Source organism: Coccinella septempunctata, chromosome 2, assembly GCF_907165205.1.
Source record: "Coccinella septempunctata chromosome 2, icCocSept1.1, whole genome shotgun sequence".
NCBI lineage: Eukaryota > Metazoa > Arthropoda > Insecta > Coleoptera > Coccinellidae > Coccinella > Coccinella septempunctata.
In genome coordinates, this window is record NC_058190.1 from 35,378,053 (window position 1) to 35,397,052 (window position 19,000).

Here is a 19,000-nt window from a genome sequence, read left to right on the forward strand (position 1 = left end):
ATTTGATTCTACGTGAAAAAGTGCCTGTAGAAGGTTCAAGTTTTAGATTTATAAATTCAAAGATGAAAAAAAGTAGTGAGAACTTTTCGAAATCGTCAAAATCTCATTTTTTGCTAATAGCTCGAAGACGAAGGAGGCTACAGTTTTCGCAATTCTTTGTTTCTCCGAAATAGCGCTCAAAAATGTGTAATCGGTTTTGCTCTAGCTATTCTGGTTTTCGAGATCCCGTCACTGGACATCGAAAGAATACCAGTACGACGTAACTGTTTGAGATAATTGAGGTAACTTGTGAATGAAAACTTAATGCCTTTTTATTCTTCTTTTATTTTAACGCCTTTCTGAGATGTCAGTAAAATTTCATAAATCCATATCAAAAATTATCATAAATATGTTTCCCTATTGTAATTATGGAAATTGGTACTGATTGAGTTGCATGCGTAATTTCAGTCTCTTAAATACGTTTATACGCAATGATTATAAGCTGACACAGTTTAATTCTCACTGTTTCCAGGAAAATTATTTATTTTCTAGAGAAATATAGTGGTTCTGCAGCTCCATGGAACATTTAGGTATAGAAACCGCTTCAGATTTATACAAATAATGATGGATCAAGACACGAGAAGCTGTTGTCATAACCTCCCCATGAAAATTTTCCGATAGAAGTTGAAAAATTCAACCTGCTTCATTTCCAAATCCCCCACCCTTCTATTGGGTCACCTCAAAAGTGCATGCTCACGGCCTCCTCGCCCACCCCGAACTGTCACGTGATCCGGAAAAACTCTTCGTCGTAGGTTTGCGTCTGAACGTGGCGTTCCGAGCACCGTTCTATGTCTACGAAGTCTCTGTGGTCTGGACAAACGAGGATTTCAGCGTCCTGCCGGCGTGGATGTCTTCGCTTGTAAGGCTCCCACTCGGCTCTCAATAAATGTCAGTGGGTGACGATGACGTCCGGCGCCGATTTTGTCGTCTGCACGCTGTACGGCCTCTTCGTCTTCTCGTCGTACTTGTTGGCGGCGTGCTGACCCATCTCTATTGTGGCCTCCGCCTTGAATTTGTTGTTCTCCTTCTTGTAGCCGAAGGTGCTGAAAGGCGCTGGCGGGGAGTTGGTACGCATGGAATGGCTGGGCGTACTGTTGCCGGAACTGTAACCTGGAAAAAATTTCATAGATAAATATTTTCACCAGACATATAAGCAATGATGTACATCAACCGAGAATATAGAGGGTTTCCCAAAATGGTTGATTTTGGCTTCTAGTCTAGATAGCCATTGAAAGCAGTCTTGGGCTCGATTTTCGTGAAAAGTTCAGGCCTTGTCAGCGTCCTTGCCTTATCAAGATGTATTTTGATTAGTCTTATTAGGCTGAATTCAAAGAAAATATGAAATGACGTCCCGAACGGCCGATCAGTCGTGTCAACTGTATTCACCTCAGAATTCGCACAAAACGTAGCAATTTCTCACATTTTGTATTGTCAACACGATGCTACATTGCCGTTACACTAGCGATTTATTTCGTTTTGTTTCGGTGAAAGAGTTAGGTTAACTCCCATAAATTTTGGTGTTGGTTTCTTTCGATTAATTCTCGTCTGTTATATTCATATTTCATAAGTTTTCCTCAATTAATTATATTCTTTTCAGAAGTACCAAATTTTCATATTTCGATTCCTGAGAAAGCTTTTCCAAATTTCATCAAATCCGACTGGAAATTTATGATAGCTTTGTTATTGAATTATTTTGAGGGTGACCGTGAAAATGCAAAGCCAATTTTCACTCTTGCAGCTGTGAGAATCAAGGATCGGATATTTTATAGTTCACTATGAGTTTTACATTTCTACAAAAGTTTCAACTCATTTCTTACAGTGAGTTATTGTTGCCTTGAGAAGAAGTTAATGACTTGTTTTGAATATTGCATCTTTCTGAGGTAAATGTTGACAAAGAACTCACTCAGGCCATAAGTATGAAAACGTACAAAACCAGTTGCTGATGTCGATAATTTGACCAAATTGCTATATGCAATCTGATAATAGATGAGTATATGATATTTACAAAAAGAGTTAGTAGGTATATTTAAGCTCCTTCGATGGTTTTTAATTTATAAATTTGAATTTTTTCAGAAGAACGCATCACACTCTTTTGTGTTGATATTGAAAAATTAACTCGATGATTTTGGCTAATGATCGTCATACAGCTTTGGGGAATACATAAAACACAACGTGGGTTTGAAAGGGGTTAAATAGAACTGTTTTCAAAAGCTTGAAACTTCGAAAAAGAATGAACTAGTAAAAAGCTTACAAAATGAATAATTATGACTACTTTTTTTCTTCAAAGAAACATGGATTTTCCAAAATTTTACTCTTGGTCGATACAAGCAAGACTCAAGTGTCAGGAAACTAGAGACATTTCAGGTGATCAACGAAGTATAACACGGGTCAACACCAAATTTGACTTTGACTGCAAAGCATAAAATTTCGATAGTTCAGATCCTAATTAGACGAAAAAAAAATATATGGCATGAAAAAGTTTGCTTCTGTGCTTAGGAGACTGATTCAACGATGTCATTTACACTAACTACAAGCAACATGTGGAGCCCATGGCTTGTTTTGATTTCAAACTAGAAAGTCGAAATATGCTTCATAGGCTTCAGAGGAAACGTGAAATGTCTTTAATTCGTATTTCACGTCACGAAATATAATAAATTGACCACATATAAAACAAAATGCATCAGCATCGTATTTACACTTTCTTGGCGACATTTGAAGATTGTCTGGGCTTTTATACAACACCTGATCGTTGTTTATGACACGAGTGCCCTCTAGCGGCACCTTGCAAACGTAAACACCCCACTCTCATCGCGCGGTCATTTTGAATTATTGAAAATTATTAAAAAAATGAAGAGTGAGTATTAATACTATAACTATCACAAAAGCAAACTTTATACCAAAAAAGGGTATTTTCTTTTCGTTTTTGTGCATAATTAACCGGAAAATCCTATTATAATTGTTAGGACAAAGAACGAGAATTTTTTTGTAGAGTCGTGTAATTAATCACATAAGAAGATAATTCTTTTGTCTTCTGATTGCAATTGCAGGAACTTCATGTGAAAATTTTGTTCTGTTCGTAAGGGACTGGAGGTTTTCAACTACTCATAGGACTGCAGGTATTTCTTCTTATCACAAGTACCTACTTTGTTCTTCATACAGCTCATGCTACTCTGATGCTAATAGATTTATTAGAGGTGCAAGACTTGTATCTTGCTCCTTGCTGTGATCATTATTTAAAATTTTGGAGCAACATTCAAGTCCTACAATAAATCAATTGGCATCACTGAAATGTCATAATTTGAATTGCTATGGATTGATGTTAAGAGATGTCTACACCGTTTCAGTGGTCAGTTCAAAAAGAGAAAATGAATATCTTACGTCAGAAACCACTTATTTATATAGGGTTTTCAATTTTTCATAATGATTTAATTCAATTAGTTCGTCATCTCGGAAAGTCAGAAAAATTTTTATTCGTCAAACGAAAAAAAAAATAAAAATTTTTTTTCATTGAAGAACAAATATTCATTTACGTTTTTAACTTCCGCAGGTGAAATTATCTCTTCTATAAATTTCCACATGAAAACATTTCTCGAAAAGTCTCGCCATTGGCTACAATTCGTATCTTGGTGAAATTGAAAAAGGACGTTCTTTAAGTGCTGCCATCTCTTCGACGAAAGTGAAAACTATTGTAATATTCGTAACTTCTAATTATCGTTCAAGTGTTCTGGCGAGTAGCAACCCCCCACATTCTGGTAGTCTTTCCCCCTTTACATCTTATACGGATGGCTAGAAAGTTCCGTGGTATTAACTCCTTTAAATGGCTCTTCTGAATTTATGATAAGTTGATTCTCAAAGCATTCAAAAACGCTACTTTCGTTCTCCGTATGGTGAAGAAATTGAAATGAAAATGGCAGTTCAGATTAATCTGATTCTGATTGAGAATAATCGTTGATGCAGTTCATAAAACTCTGAGTGAAACCTGTGTAATTTGGAATTGATTCTCAGTACCTAAGTGAGATTGTATGAGTGTAATTTCCATTTGCATCGTCTGTTCTCTACATACATAATATATTTCCGCAAAGAAAAGTATTTTGTCTTCATTTCCTGCATACAACTGCTACTTTCCCTATGTTGATGTGGCTAAGTAAAATTCTCAGTTAAAGTAATAATAATAGGTATCATAATCCCAGTCGAAAATTCCATGGAATGAAAGTGAAGTGGGATTACACAAGTCATTCACATTCAAATTCAGCCTCTTCATTGTTAAGACCTAAAAGTTGTCGAACAGGTCAGTCCATTATGTCAATAAAATTTTTCCAACCACAACTTTCTCTCAGTATTTGAGATTAAGCTCAATGAGTAAGCTACTGAACTCATCATAATCAATATTCCATTTCACATGAAGATTCTTTGTAACTTATACCAGCAGTAAAAGCTAGGATTATTTTCGACCGTATGGCAACGGATGTTGTACTTCTGACTGCTGACTTCATTTAATTTCTAAGATGTACTAAGCGTAAGCATACATACTTTCGAACTGGCCAAAAACAGAACTCACAGACAATTTTCAACCAGCCCAAACAGTGTTTCTTATGTCGAGTAGAATAATCGATAGGTTTTCTGCGCACCTTGAGTAGTGAACAAACTCTCCCTGGTCTGGCAGGCACTGTCGCACATCTCTGGCAAATTTTCCGTGTCCACCGTGTAAATCCCCTGGCCGTTGGGATCCCCGTTCGGCGGGCTTAGGCTGTGTTCGCTGTGCCTGATCAGGATAGGAAGGAGCTCCCCCCCGGGGACGTAGCAGGGGGTGGTGGCCCCCACGTTCGTCATGTCGAACCTGTCGATCGACGGCGAGCCGCTGCTGGAACGAGGTCCCCTGCTCCCCGCCTTCGACATTTTCTCCATTTGCTCTTGTTTGTCCAGCTCAAGCTGCTCTCGACTTTGCCGTATGTATTCCTTGAAAAAAAATTCAGATGAGTTATATCGTTTTGAGTACAATTCGTGTTACTTCAAATCGGTGAAATGTATTGCTTTTTTGAATATAAACCTCATCTAGGAACCGAAAATTGGCTTATGTCTCTCTAACCCATAGGAGAGTTGAACAGGAGGCGAGGGAGACTCAACCATAAATTTTTTATCTGGAAAAACATTGAAAGAAAACATTTTCCAATGACCAACGATTGTCTATGTCAAGGTTTTCATCATCAAATATGAAATACATATTTTCTATTTCAGAGTCACTTTCACTTATTTCCGAGATGTTTTTTTTACTTTTTTCAACCTTTGTATATTTTTATATTTATTTCTTCAATTCAATTTTCTTTTTTTGAAGCAAACTATCATCTTAGCCCAGTGCGGGAAACTTAGACCACTGATTATGTCTCCCGACCATAGCATGGGTCAAGTCTCCTGCCCTCCCTTTTAATCCATTCAACAGATGTTTTCTTGAAACTTTTACAACTATTATCAAGAAGGCTCATCGTTTGTAAGACAATATTAATCAATGAAAGCAATAAACCCTAATAGCACAAAGTAGTCCTATGGACATCCATAGGACGTCCTCTTCGGACATTACGGACATCCATGGGACGTCCATTTCTGGTACAATGGACGTTCTATGGACATCCGAGGGACGTACAAATGTCACAACTTTGGACAGAATTCGGACGTCCATCGCGGACGTCCAATGGATATCCCGTTGGGACCATCATTAGCAATCTCAACGGTACAAAAATTTACCACGACGTTGGCTATCCTATCTATTAGAATTTTATGTCCTAGACATTGGGTGTCTTACACTCAGACGCAGATATTATTTTTTCTGTGTTGTTCTCATTTTCATCCATACTTACTAGAAAGTTTTTACACTTGGCCCGGATTCGAACTCGCGAGTACGTGGGGACACCGCATTACTGAGTCTTCGGTGCAACCGTCCTAGCTACCGAGACCATACGATATACCTACTTGTAGGAACATATTCATTATATTGTTAACTGATTTATGGAATAGTAGTCGATTAATACAGAAATACCATATAATAAAAACTGAAGTCTTGAAACTCAAATATAGATTATTTTATAATAGTAATTACTCAAGTATTTAGTCTTCGTTCATCATAACGTTATACATAATATAATATTCATAAGATATTCATATACTACAAAGCGGAAAAATGGAGTTTAGTGAAAAATAATATTAAATTTTGGTGTTCATTGATATACATGTATGTATTATTTGGTCCATATTACGGACTCCTAGTGAATATCCGGTATGGACATTCAAAAGATGTCCCTACCGGATATCCACTAGGTGTCCTTCATGAACGTTATAAGGACCATGTAACATATACATGTTATTTGGTCCATATTACGTCCCTTACGGACTCCTAGTGAATATCCGGTATGGACATTCAAAAGATGTCCCTACCGGATATCCAATAGGTGTCCGTCATGGACCTTATAAGGACCATGTAATATATACATGTTATTCAGTCTATATTACGTCCATTACGGACTCCTAGTGAATATCCGGTAGGGACATTCAAAAGATGTCCCTACCGGATATCCAATAGGTGTCCGTCATGGACGTTATACGGACCATGTAATATATACATGTTATTTAGTCCATATTACGTCCATTACGGACTCCTAGTGAATATCCGGTATGGACATTCAAAAGATGTCCCTACCGGATATCCACTAGGTGTCCGTGATGGACGTTATACGGACCATGTAATATATATATATATATATGAAAAGTTATATGGTCCGTACTATGTTCATCTCGGACAACTAATGGATATCCAGTAAGGACATATATTTGACATTGCATGTATCAAGTCGGTCAGGGACCATTTTGGGACTACATGATACGGACATGTGTCATATGGTCCGTATTATGTCCATCACGGGCATCCAATGGATATCCGATACGGACATTGTACATAAATTGGACTAACAATGGATATCCATCTTGGACGTCTTAAAACTGTCCGGAAACGGACGTCCAAAGGACATACAAATCAAGTACATGGACGTTCCGACGTTAAATGGACATGAATTGGACGTCCCAAGGACGTTGTGTGCTATTAGGGAAACTAAATAACACCACGTACCTATTAAACTTTTCAGACAGTGTAACAAACAAGAATTATTAAGTTTGTTACTTCCTAACAACAATATCACGTTCAACCCTCTCATTTCCGAACTGTTCTGATGGCGGGCAAATGGAGCTGCCACTAGTTGTGCCTTGAAACGAGTATATCGCAAGCTATTCACGATATCGGTAGCGCGAAATTTGAATTGAAATATTTGAGGTGGTTCAAGTCTCCTACCAGAGAAAGTCTCCAGGATTGCCCCTACTCTTTCCCGACGAAATGGTATTTCTCACTTCACTTTTAGTGATGGTACTTTGGGTTGTTTAGTTCAGATCGTAACATGTGTAGATTTAGTTATCAGCGAGTGTTATGCATTTTAATTAATTACGTTTACTATCAGAAATACCATTTCGTCGAGAAATAGTGGATATGGTATCATCCACTGGTTTCCGTTTTAGTTTGACCTCGTCAAAGTAATACAACTCATACGTCGACGAAAATGGAATTAATTGACGGCCTCTTTAATCGATGTTAGAAGTCGCTGCAGTGAAGAAAAACAACCTAATGTCATCTGTTAGGAAACGAGGACAATTCCCTTTTCTAACTCTTCTTGACTCTGAGAATTAGGAAAGTGAGTTGACCTCGTTTCCTATCGGATGGAGTTAGGGAGTTTTCTTCACCGTAGCTACTGCTCACATAGAATAAATGAGCACTCAATATTCATTCGATTGTTGTCGGGGTATAAGTTGTGTTGCTCTAACGGAGTCATATGAGACCGAAACGATGGTCAGCATCCTCCACTCCTTGATGGAATAGTATTTCTGAGAATACTTCGAGTGATCATAGTTCGCTAGTTCGATGCAGATCGTAACATTTGTAAATTTTATTTCTACGGATATTATGTATCTGAATTAATTTCGTTTATTTTATCTCACATTCAGATGTTGTTTCATTATAGTCTAAGATTCTTTTCACACCATGGGTTTTTACCGTTAGGCTTTTACCTGAAAACAACCGGATGAAAAATTATTCATCGAGTTTTATATGTACGGTGCACATCTCAAACTGTTCAATCTCAAGTTTGTTATTGGCGAATCCAAAAATCAAAACGTTGCCTAGCGGATTATGAATTAAACTCGGATTTAGGCTATATCTAAGAGGAAAAACAATTGAACCGTTGGGTTAAAACCGGTTCTCCTCCATATCTCGATGAGGATTCATGAGCCGGACCTCGATAAGCGCAGCCGAAAGTATCATCTGGTTGTTTTCCGGTGCGAAAGTGAACAGGAACACGTGTGGAAGATCCTATTATATCAATGTATCGGGACATCCGTCAAAAACCCGACGGTAAAAACCCGATGGTGTGAAAAAAGACTGACACTATTCCCTGGCCAAGAAATATTGATAAAAGGACTGAATGAGTATTTAATTAATGTCTTAAAGCAAATTTTGAACAATTCCAATACTCAGGATTCGTTCAAAATCCCAGATATATTAACATCCTTGCTACCATCTCTATTCTCATCTTATTTGGGATCAGAAATGAACAAACTACACGATCCAATATTCGATTGTGTAATTCCTGCCATCTTCCCCTCCGTTGAATTCAGTGATGAATTTCCCTTCGAATTGACGTTTGCCAACATTAATTCGCCAAATAACTCTGGACGAAGAAGTTTGAGTTTTAGCGAACCTCTGAAAACTTTGATCTGAAAAGAAGAATTTCATCAGTGGTTGAGGTTTCTCTTCGAGGCTCCATTATTAAGTTTTCAATTCATTAAGGCCCGGATCAAATTGCAAAACTGACTGATTATTTAATGTATCAAAAGGAATTACCCGGTTTTGTGAGACGCTGGAAAAACAAGTTTTCCCGCTTGGGGCATGAATGTTCATTCTAGTCGGTAAGAAAGTCTGATTAAGTCGTGAATTTGAAAATATAGGATAATTGATGGAGTGCACGCTCACCAGGGTACGAACGGAGCTGCTTTGCTATTATTAATTATAGAGATGAAGACAACGGGAGAAATTAGTAAAAGAATGCTTGATTATACAAAGTAACGTTTCTCTTCGGATTATTTGGGTAATATAAATTTTTTGATGATTTTTCATGAGAAATGATGGAAAAGCATTATTCCTTTTACAATGCAACATCCCTGCAGGTGCTATTAGTGGTGCCCACCAGACGAGACTTTAGTGTTAGTGATGTTAGTTTTCAGCCGTCTGCACTTCTCGAAAACAACGATTAGTGGTTTCCCTCAAGAGTACTCTCGATTTGTACCTCTCATAATTTATCAATTGTATCTTCTGTTTTTCTGATGGACGTTCTAATCGTGCTTACTTGTAAGCAGTCCGTCTGTGTAAATGTTACTTGTATTCATTGATACATTTTTGCACTCTTCAAGACCAACGCAATGTATATTAATTATAGTATTCTTTTTCTCAGATTAATTATGATTGTTCTTCTCATTTTATTAATAATTCTTGATCTTTCCAATTAATTATAATATTCTTGCTCTTCTCATATTAATTATAATATTCTATCACTTCTTAGATTGATTCATTTTGCTCTTCTCATTTGACTTGTAAGATTCATGCACTGCTCATGGTTAAATCGTGATTGTTGGTCAGCTCACATCTAATGTATTGATCTCTCATTGATGATCAGACTTAGACAATGTACTTTTACCTCTTGGCCTATTTCACTGTTACAATTCGGTCTTCTCATTAAAATTCAATATTCTAACCTTCTGTTTTTCTGATGGAATAACGAGGCAATCAATTTTCATTGATTGCTCTGTCACTGTAAACGCTGTGTTTATTTTGAATTTATTGAATTTCTCAAAGTCTAAGTCTGACCTCAAGTGACTTCTCATTTGAACTGCTTTGGATAATCTCTGCTTTTACTTGAATAATGTCTCTCTGGATCTATAGATGTTGTTAGTATTTATTTTTTATTACTGTATTAGTTTCATGCAGGTGACTTATTCATTTTATGATTGTGAACGATATACAAGAAATGTTTTTATACCATCCCCAACTCAATTATCTTGAACAGAGACTCTCGAAGACGAGTGGGCATCACTAGGTGCTATAATTTTTTTTACATTCAACACTCTTTAGCTCTGTTAAACTAATCGTTTGCGAACCTTTATTTATATGAACTTCTTGTAATAAAATCACTTAAACGCCTAAAATTATTGTAGGTATTAAATTTTGCTGGTAATTCTTACATCATTGAAAATTTCATTTTATTTCGAAAATTCTTCGCCTTATCTTTCCTGGAGAATAAGGTGCCAAAGTTTCCACATGTTGTATTTCGTATTAGTAAACCACCATAAATTTCCCCCAGAGAAATATCGACTGCAATGATCTTACACGAATTTGAATTTCTTTTCAAACGTCAGAATAGGCGCGGTATTGAAAAATCCGATGAATAACGCCGCGTATTCGATTTCTCCTTACTGGGTCCATTCAGGAGTTCTTTTTATGACACCAATAACAGCAAGTTGATGAATGACGATTCGGCGGGATCAACAGCCTGTCATCCAGGCCGCTGCGCCGTTTCGAATGCGGCATTTTCGCCGGAAAATTAAAATACCACGACGGTTCGCCGTGAGCGTTCTCGAACAGGGGGTTAACCGTGTGTTAACGTTACCGTCAGTCATAAATCACGAGATTGTCAACCGCTGAACTGAGAAGTTGAAAACAAAGCGACTTTTGAATTTCGCCTCATGAGCTCTACGCTAATTTGAATTGATTGCAGGACTCCAGGCAGTGTTTTGCGGGAGGCGATGAAAAATTTACTACACATCTTTTGCTTTGTCTTCGCCCAGACTCTTCTAATCATGATGGATTGAGGTCTGTGGTTCTCGGTGAAAGAATGATGTAAGGTTCCGGAATATTTGTTACGACTTTGATGAATGACAGCCGCCTAATCACGAATGGGTTTCCGGAGACTCATGCAAAGACAAAGAGGCAATTTTTTCAACAGTTCAAACAAGTGATGGAAAAGTAAATACTGAAAGATTCATGAGAACTTATTTCAGAAGCGATGAATGCGGACTCCGTTGCGTTCAACACGGTAAGATTTCTAGGACCTGTTGAATGTGAATCATTCGAAAACTAGCTTCAACAAGACGACCCAATCCAGTATATTTCATGAAGTTTCGAACTCTCGAAGTAATGAAAAGGAAGAGAAATTTAACTTCGACAAATAAACTTGATTTGATTTCCAACAAGATGCACAGCACTCAACTGTACCTTGAGGTTTTTCTAATTCTACTCGGAGCATTAACTCTCTCTTCTATGCAGGCCAAGCCTTAACTTCATTTTCTACCAGAGCTACAAGGCTAACAACCTCACTTTTTTACCCAGATTCAGGCGTAGCATCAACTCCTTTTTCTACGATAGGCAGTTACATAACTACCCAAGTAGACCTACCACAATTTTCAAAATATTACATTTTCAATGCATCTTTCATTTTCCAATACATATTTCTCGTAAGAGGCGGAAATCAAATTGAAAATTATTTATGGAAATCATCAACCACCTCGACTCGAAACTAAGCTAGAAAAAGAGATCCTTCAAAACCTACTAAGAGTTCACACATGTAAAATTTTTTGACGTAGAATGCCTTTACTATATCAGATATTAGTAATTTTTGATAATTTGTCAACAGTAGAATTTGAAACTGATAACTTTTTTCTGTCATTGTTTGTTTTTCTTGTCGAAATAATTATAATTAATTGATTATTATTATCATTAATGATTATAATTAATCAATCATTAAGTTCATGGTGATCAGAACATCAGCAAAATTAGATGACTCTCATTGACTCTCAATCTGAATTTTCATAACTAAATACAGGCAAAAAACAATATGTTAAACTAAAATAAAATTTTCGATATATTTGAGATATGAGAATTTCAATGATATATAAATTTTAAATTTAGGAAAACAGCCAGCTATTTGACTCTTGGGAATTGTCTACTCACCTGTATTGTTCTATGGTCCCTTACTAATTTTCTAGCACAGTTGTATATGAAAGTGAAGCACATTCCAGTCAGAATCAAGGAAAATACTATCATGATGATTGTGATTTGTTCATCGTTTTTTCCCTTCTCAGTACGTCCCTGGAAAAAAATCGAAATAAAACATTGCGACATATATCATAAAAATAAACTGCATCTCAATTTGAATAAATGTAGCTGTACAACATTCAACCGCAAAATACATAAATCTTTACGATTGATATCTAGGCCATTGTGGACTGCGGCGACAGCATGAGGTGAGAAATCTTGGGGTGAGAATCAAACATCATAATACCACATAATCGTATATGGTGACCAAGGCTAGCTAAATGCTGCGATTTGTGATGAGGACGTGCAGAGACTTTATCTCTATCGAGGACCTTAAGGCTCTATACAGGGGGTCTGCAAACAAATGCGAAAAACTTAAGGAGATAATTCCCCGATGAAAATAAGCAGGGGTAGTTTGTATTAATTTTTTTTTAAATCAACCTCCCTTCTAAGATACAGCCTTTGGAACGCGATGACGAGTTGACAGTTTTTGATTTTTTTTTTACGGGTTCTAAAAAACACTGAGTCATAAAACTATACATACTATGAAGCACTCAGTAGTTGTTACTCACAACATTTTTTCAGATCTCATAACTTTATTATTAGGGGTTGAAAATAACAACTCCTTATAATTCTCTTATGGTTTCCCATTCAATTCTGGAGAAAAAAGTCTCTGGCAAAATCTCGATACTGCCGATATTTTTCTCGGAATAAATAAAAACTTACAAGAAGTTCTGATCACTGTTCCATAGAATAACTACCTCCCGCTAAAATACATGCATGCATAAACTCTCTGCCTCATAGACCTTCGTGTACTGCTTGTATGTTTTTATTTATCCGAGAAAAGTATGGACTGTATCGAAATTTCGCATAAGACGTTTTTTCTCCAGAATTGAATGGAAAACCATAAGATAATTTTATTTTTCGAAAATCTATCCAACGAAAACAATTTTTGAAGGAAAATCATAAGGGGTTGTTATTTTCAACTCCTAATAATAAAGTTATGAGATCTAAAAAAATTGTATGAGTAACATCTACTTAGTGCTTTATATTATGTATAATTTTATGACTCAGTGTTTTCCAAAACCCGTAAAAAAATTAAAACTGTCAAATCGTCATCGCCTTCCAAAAGCTGTATCTTGAAAGGGAGGTCGATTTCAAAAAAAAAAATTATAGGAACTACCCCTGCTTATCTTCATCGAGGAATCATCTCCCTAAGTCCTTCGCATTTGTTTACAGACACCCTGTATATTGCATTTGTGTCTCCACAATATATGATTTATAATATAGACTAGAAGTGGTGCAGAACAAGTTCTGCACGGGAAACTACAACAATATGCCGAGTACGATCAATCTTAGGAAAAACTATTGTTTCCACTCACTGGAAAGTTGTAGGGAACATAGTGATAATATAATGAAAGGTTTAGCGGCATGCAGACAGGAATTGAATTCTGAAAAAAGTACCACCCAGAGCAGGATTCGAACCTACGACCCCCCGATTACCGGTCAGGTACTCTCCCAACTGAGCTACCCGGGCTGACGTGAGGATCCATCTGCATTGTCTGGCTACCTGACCGGTAATCGGGGGGTCGTAGGTTCGAATCCTGCTCTGGGTGGTACTTTTTTCAGAATTCAATTCCTGTCTGCATGCCGCTAAACCTTTCATTTCATTATATTTTCAGACACTAAACTATCATCATAGTGATAATATGTTTTTGTATGAGCTGTTGAATGACTATGTGGATTCACCAACTCTGCAGTCGTACGTAAATGTGCATGTTCAGCTCGATCATTGTGGGGCAACACTCTTTTTTTGGAAGTTGCCTTTCACAGTACAAATATGAAAAACACTCTCCGATAAATAGAACAGTGTGATTGTTCAATTTTAAGTATAGTGAACTTTTCATGCCGATTGGCCCATTTAAAAGAAGATTAAAGTTGTTTAGTTAATTTTCATTTTTGTATCCATAACAATTTATTTCATGGTAAAACTATCTTAAATGTTCTTGGGTGATATGTAGATCTAGAGGATGTTGCACATATTGTTTTTTATTTGTTGTTTTTTGTGTATACCCGTTGTTATCCTATTTGATAGAAAAATAAAAAAATATATAAATAAATAAATAAATATTGATAACTTCATCATTCGTTTTGGATGAGGCTAGGCAAACATTTTTCAACGAATTGAGAGTGAGTGAAAGAAGTACAATTGAATTATAACTGCTGCACGGAAAATATCTACGTATGCCAAAACACATACCTAACAGAAATTGAATATGGCACCAAATTCTTATCCATTCAATGACGCTTTCCCAAGCACTACTCAACAGACCCTTCACTGCATTATGGATAATTGTTATACTCCACATAGCCTTTAATTTGCTCTCCCACTAACTCGCCTACTAAGTATCCAGCGTTCCCAAGTTCCACCCTGTTCGCCCATCTGTTATAGGGTTCTAGAGGTGGGAGTTCTAGTTCACTCAGAGGATATAGTTCACTAGTTCTCGTTCACGATGGTGAATAGTTCACATGAATCGTTCACTAGTTCACAATCGTTCACTTCCATTATGAATCATGGAACGATTGACGGTTATTGGTATGCTATGAATTAGTGATATGCAGTCATTCTTTCATGTCTGGAACTGGACTAACGTTGAATTGAAACTGAACTCTGATACGGGTTAACGGGTTTCACGAGAAAACAAGTGGAAGTGTACATTATTTCAAGCCTTATGCTTTTTGCTGGGTTCTGGGATTTGTTTCGAGAATAAAAGAAAAAAGATCAATAAAACGAAATATATTGAGGTCAATAGTTATAAAATAAAAAATACAGTGAGATTCGATGAACTTTTTAGGGTGAAGGAGATACGAAAACGTTGCGAACCCATCGATCGTTTCTGTCATTCAGGGAACGAGTGAACTATACTTCGAACTATTCGTGAACTAGTTCCTTTCGATCCTTACACGGAATAGTTCAATTGAACTAGTTCGTTCACGAACTACACACCTCTATAGGGTTCGTTCTCGATTAAAGTCGACGAAAATCGGACCGAATATCCCTTGCTATCTGAAATATCTAGGACGATACTCATAAAGATTATCCCGCTGCTTCAATAACTCTCCTTCTATTTGATATGCAAATACTGTATGTAATTCCGGAACTTAAGTGAAACTTTTACTCGGTCCGAATGAACTCCCGGCGCATTATGGCGTTATATATATTACAGCTGCTCTCCTAATTCAACAATAACGGGAATACCTTTCGGTGGGGCGGGATCTTGAGGTTCTCATTTCGATTTATTTGCATACTCTTTGAGGATTCTGGGGAAGTTCAACCGAGGATTAAACATGGAATGGTTATCTTCAGTTTCGGTTTGCTGATCTAGAGATGGAAGATTACTAGAGGACTATTCATCTATTTATTACAGAGTCCTACCAACAAACTTTGAACTATTCAGTAGCAGAAATTTATAGAGATCCCCTGTATACACTCTTTTAAACCGCACTTTGAATTCGACTCCTTTGTATATTTGCATAGATCATTGATTCCGCAAGATCTGGGAACAAGGAGATGTGCCACAAGACTTCAGAGACGCTTTAGTTATCAACCTCTATAAGAACAAAGGCGATACCTCAAATTGCAACAATTACAGGGACATATCGTTGTATAGTCTGGCCGATAAAATTCTCTCGAAATTTATGGCTGATCGTCATGGCTCTATAACCGACGATTTCTTAACCAACTCTGGAATAAAACAAGGCTGCGTGTTAGCGCCTTTACTGTTCAATATACTCGCCATAGCCGTCTCGATAATTGCTACATGAGTATACCTGTAAGAGGTGTTGGATAAGGATTCAGATTTGATGGAGGCCTGTTTAACTTGAAACGCCTCAGAGCAAAAACCCGTACGAAGTTTATCACGGAACTTCATTATGCAGACGACTGCGCACTTATCGCTTACAGCTCAGAGGATCTACAGATAATGTTGGACATCTATAAACATATATACGAAGCTTCAGATTTTAGACTCATTATTGACAAAAGCCTTCAGATAGATATTAGCTTGGAGGACGATACTCTAGAACAGGTCGAGCAGTTCAAATACTTGGCAAGCTTCATAAATATCTACTAGGACTAATCTGAACACGAAAATACACAATCGTATCAATTCGACATCGCAGGCATTCTGGAAGCTGACAGAGTGTTTCAAAATCACGACCTCATTCTGAAGACCAAGAGAGCTGTTTATAAAGCAGTGGTCCTCTCAACGCTTCTTTACGGAAGCGAAAGCTGGACGCCCTACAGGCGACATATTAAACAGCTTGAACAATTGCAACAACGTCATCTAAGACAAATAATGCACATCAGATGGTTCCACAAAGTATCAAATGCAGAAATCTTGCATCGCGTAAGTAACGAGGGCCCGACTCAGCTGGAGCGGCCACATTCTGAGGATGCTAGATGCAAGACTCCCGAAAATAGCTATTTATGGAGAATTCACAGAGGGAGTTCGGAAACCAGAAGGCCAGTATAAGCGGTTTGAGGATATACTACATCAATCCCTAAAATCAGCCAATCATAACTGGGAACAACTAGCGTTAGACAGATCACAGTGGAGGTCTTTGGTCCACAGTTATAATGGAGACTCGAGAAGAATACATCGTCGGCCAGATCTGATTGGAGACTATCCATGCCCAGAGTGTGGAAGGATCTGTAGGTCACATTTGGGTCTCTTCAGTCACAGGACGGCACACAGTCGCAATTAGCCCTAAGAAATCATAAGTCTGTTCGCACCGATAGTTTTTTTTTTTTGAGTCTTTTTGTAGATTAATTCTCGGTAACGGGACACAGCAATGTGTGTGATCGCACCATAATCAGTTCCTCATTAGTCTGTCTATTCGCTGATGTTCCGGGGTGATATAGGTAGTCTGGAGGAAGAGTTCTGGCTTTTCCAGAGTTCTCCAGAGACGTTAAATGGATTCATATGTACTTTAGCCAATTTTGAAATTTGAAATAAAATTTCAACTTTACCATGCATATACATTTTCAAATGTTTGCTGTATGCCCTAGCGAGTGAAAATGAATAGATGAAATTATCTGATTATCATCCTTATAAGACGAGAACTTAAATTATTATTGTGTAGGCATAGAATTTATTGATTTGAATGCTCTCCACTGTTTCGAAGAATTAAGTTGTTCAATCATTTATCACCTGCTATGATATCTATCAATTCTATCAAGAAAGAAACCTATTTTTACTTGAAGGTTTCTATATTCTGTACAAGAACATTGGTCCTTATTTCATGTTGTTATTTATCATTATTGTTTTGTTCTCATTTTGACCTGTCCTACACACCATGTTTATGTCTCAAATGATCAAATTAAATTTATTTATTGATTTATTATCTATAAAACTCAATCATATTTTCCATTTTTTCTAGTTTTGTCATCTATAGAGATTAAATATTATTTATATTTAATATTGTTTACTTTTTTGAGTTAAACACCACTAATACCTAAGCCAGGAATTGAAACCAAGACTCCGTCAGCGCTGGTCAGGTTCACTTACCGCTACTCTACTGAGCCAGCAACACAATGTCCCTTGAACTGGAATGGAGTGTTTCTATATTTTTATAACTTCCAACAATAATAACACTAGTTTTCTGTGCAATTTTTTGAAAGCTTAATTTTTACTGATTTCAAAAATATATAACATCATATATGGTTTGTAACAATATAAATAATAGAAAATGGTCAAAAACCTTTTTTCTCAATATTTCTATGGTTTCAACTTTTGATGAGCATAGAAAAATATAGCATCGTATGATTACCAGTGTCTCTTTCTATAAGTCCTTTCAGTATGATGAAAATTTATGAAATATATCTTGATTCAAATTTTGTGAAAATTGGTAAGAAGCATAGAGAGAATGACATTGCCGGAAGGAGACTTCTTTTGTTATAGGAAACTCTATTTTTCTGTGCTCGTCAAAAGTTGAAACCATAGAAAAATTGAGAAAAAGTGTTTTTGATCGTTTTCTATTATTTATATTGATACAAACCATATGATGTTATATATTTTTGAAATCAGTAAAAATTAAGCTTTCAAAAAATTGCACAGAAAACTACTGTTCCCATTTAAAAAAACATAACTTTGGGTCATAGCTGCGTAATTAAAATCCCGCTAAAAAGGCGAGCACGCCACTGGATTCTACGTAAAAAAGTGCCTGTATAATGTTTCAATTTCAGAGCTCTATCATCAATATTAGCGGAGATATAAATTTATTTCGATATCGCCATTTTTCCACTTTTTGCTTATAACTCGAAAACAAAAGAAAGTGGCCAAAAATGACTACTACTATTGTTAGTTTCTCAGAAAAAGAGAACGAGAATGGGGTATCAGATTTTGTCTATCTCCTCTGGTTTGAAAGCTGTAGTGCTAAAACATCGAAATTTGCCCGACCTGTACACGTGAAGTTTTTTTTGCACGTTTGGCGCCCACCCACACATTTTCGTTACGCTTAAAATGTCAAATTAAGAGAATAGGTATATAATTTTTAACGTGTAATTAACTACATATATCTTAATTTGACACGCTCGGTATGTATAATGATCGTTTTTTTTTTACTATTCTGACATGCCGTCCTAGACAATTCCCCCTATATGAAGGTCTAATTTTTGGATTTTTGGTAGTGGTACTCTACAGGGTCCAAGGTATCTTCCCTTATATTAATCCGACACTCTCGAATAAATCCTGAATTTCCCTCTTGGGCTGCCCAACTATAAGA

General features: G+C 36.8%; 1 protein-coding gene across 4 annotated transcripts in view; it reads right to left on the reverse strand.

Annotated features, from left to right (window-relative positions):
• Nucleotides 1-323: 323 nt before the first annotated feature.
• LOC123306299 (neuropilin and tolloid-like protein 2) overlaps nt 324-19,000 on the reverse strand; it is a 414,806-nt gene continuing 396,129 nt past the window's right edge. For all 4 annotated transcript variants that reach the window (XM_044888227.1, XM_044888225.1, XM_044888226.1 and 1 more), the window contains 3 exons: nt 12,131-12,268; nt 4,668-4,995; nt 324-1,149 (listed from right to left, as the gene is read on the reverse strand). In XM_044888227.1, coding sequence (XP_044744162.1) covers nt 929-1,149; nt 4,668-4,995; nt 12,131-12,268 — 687 coding nt within the window. In that variant the 3' untranslated portion in view covers nt 324-928. The remainder of the gene's footprint in view (nt 1,150-4,667; nt 4,996-12,130; nt 12,269-19,000) is intronic.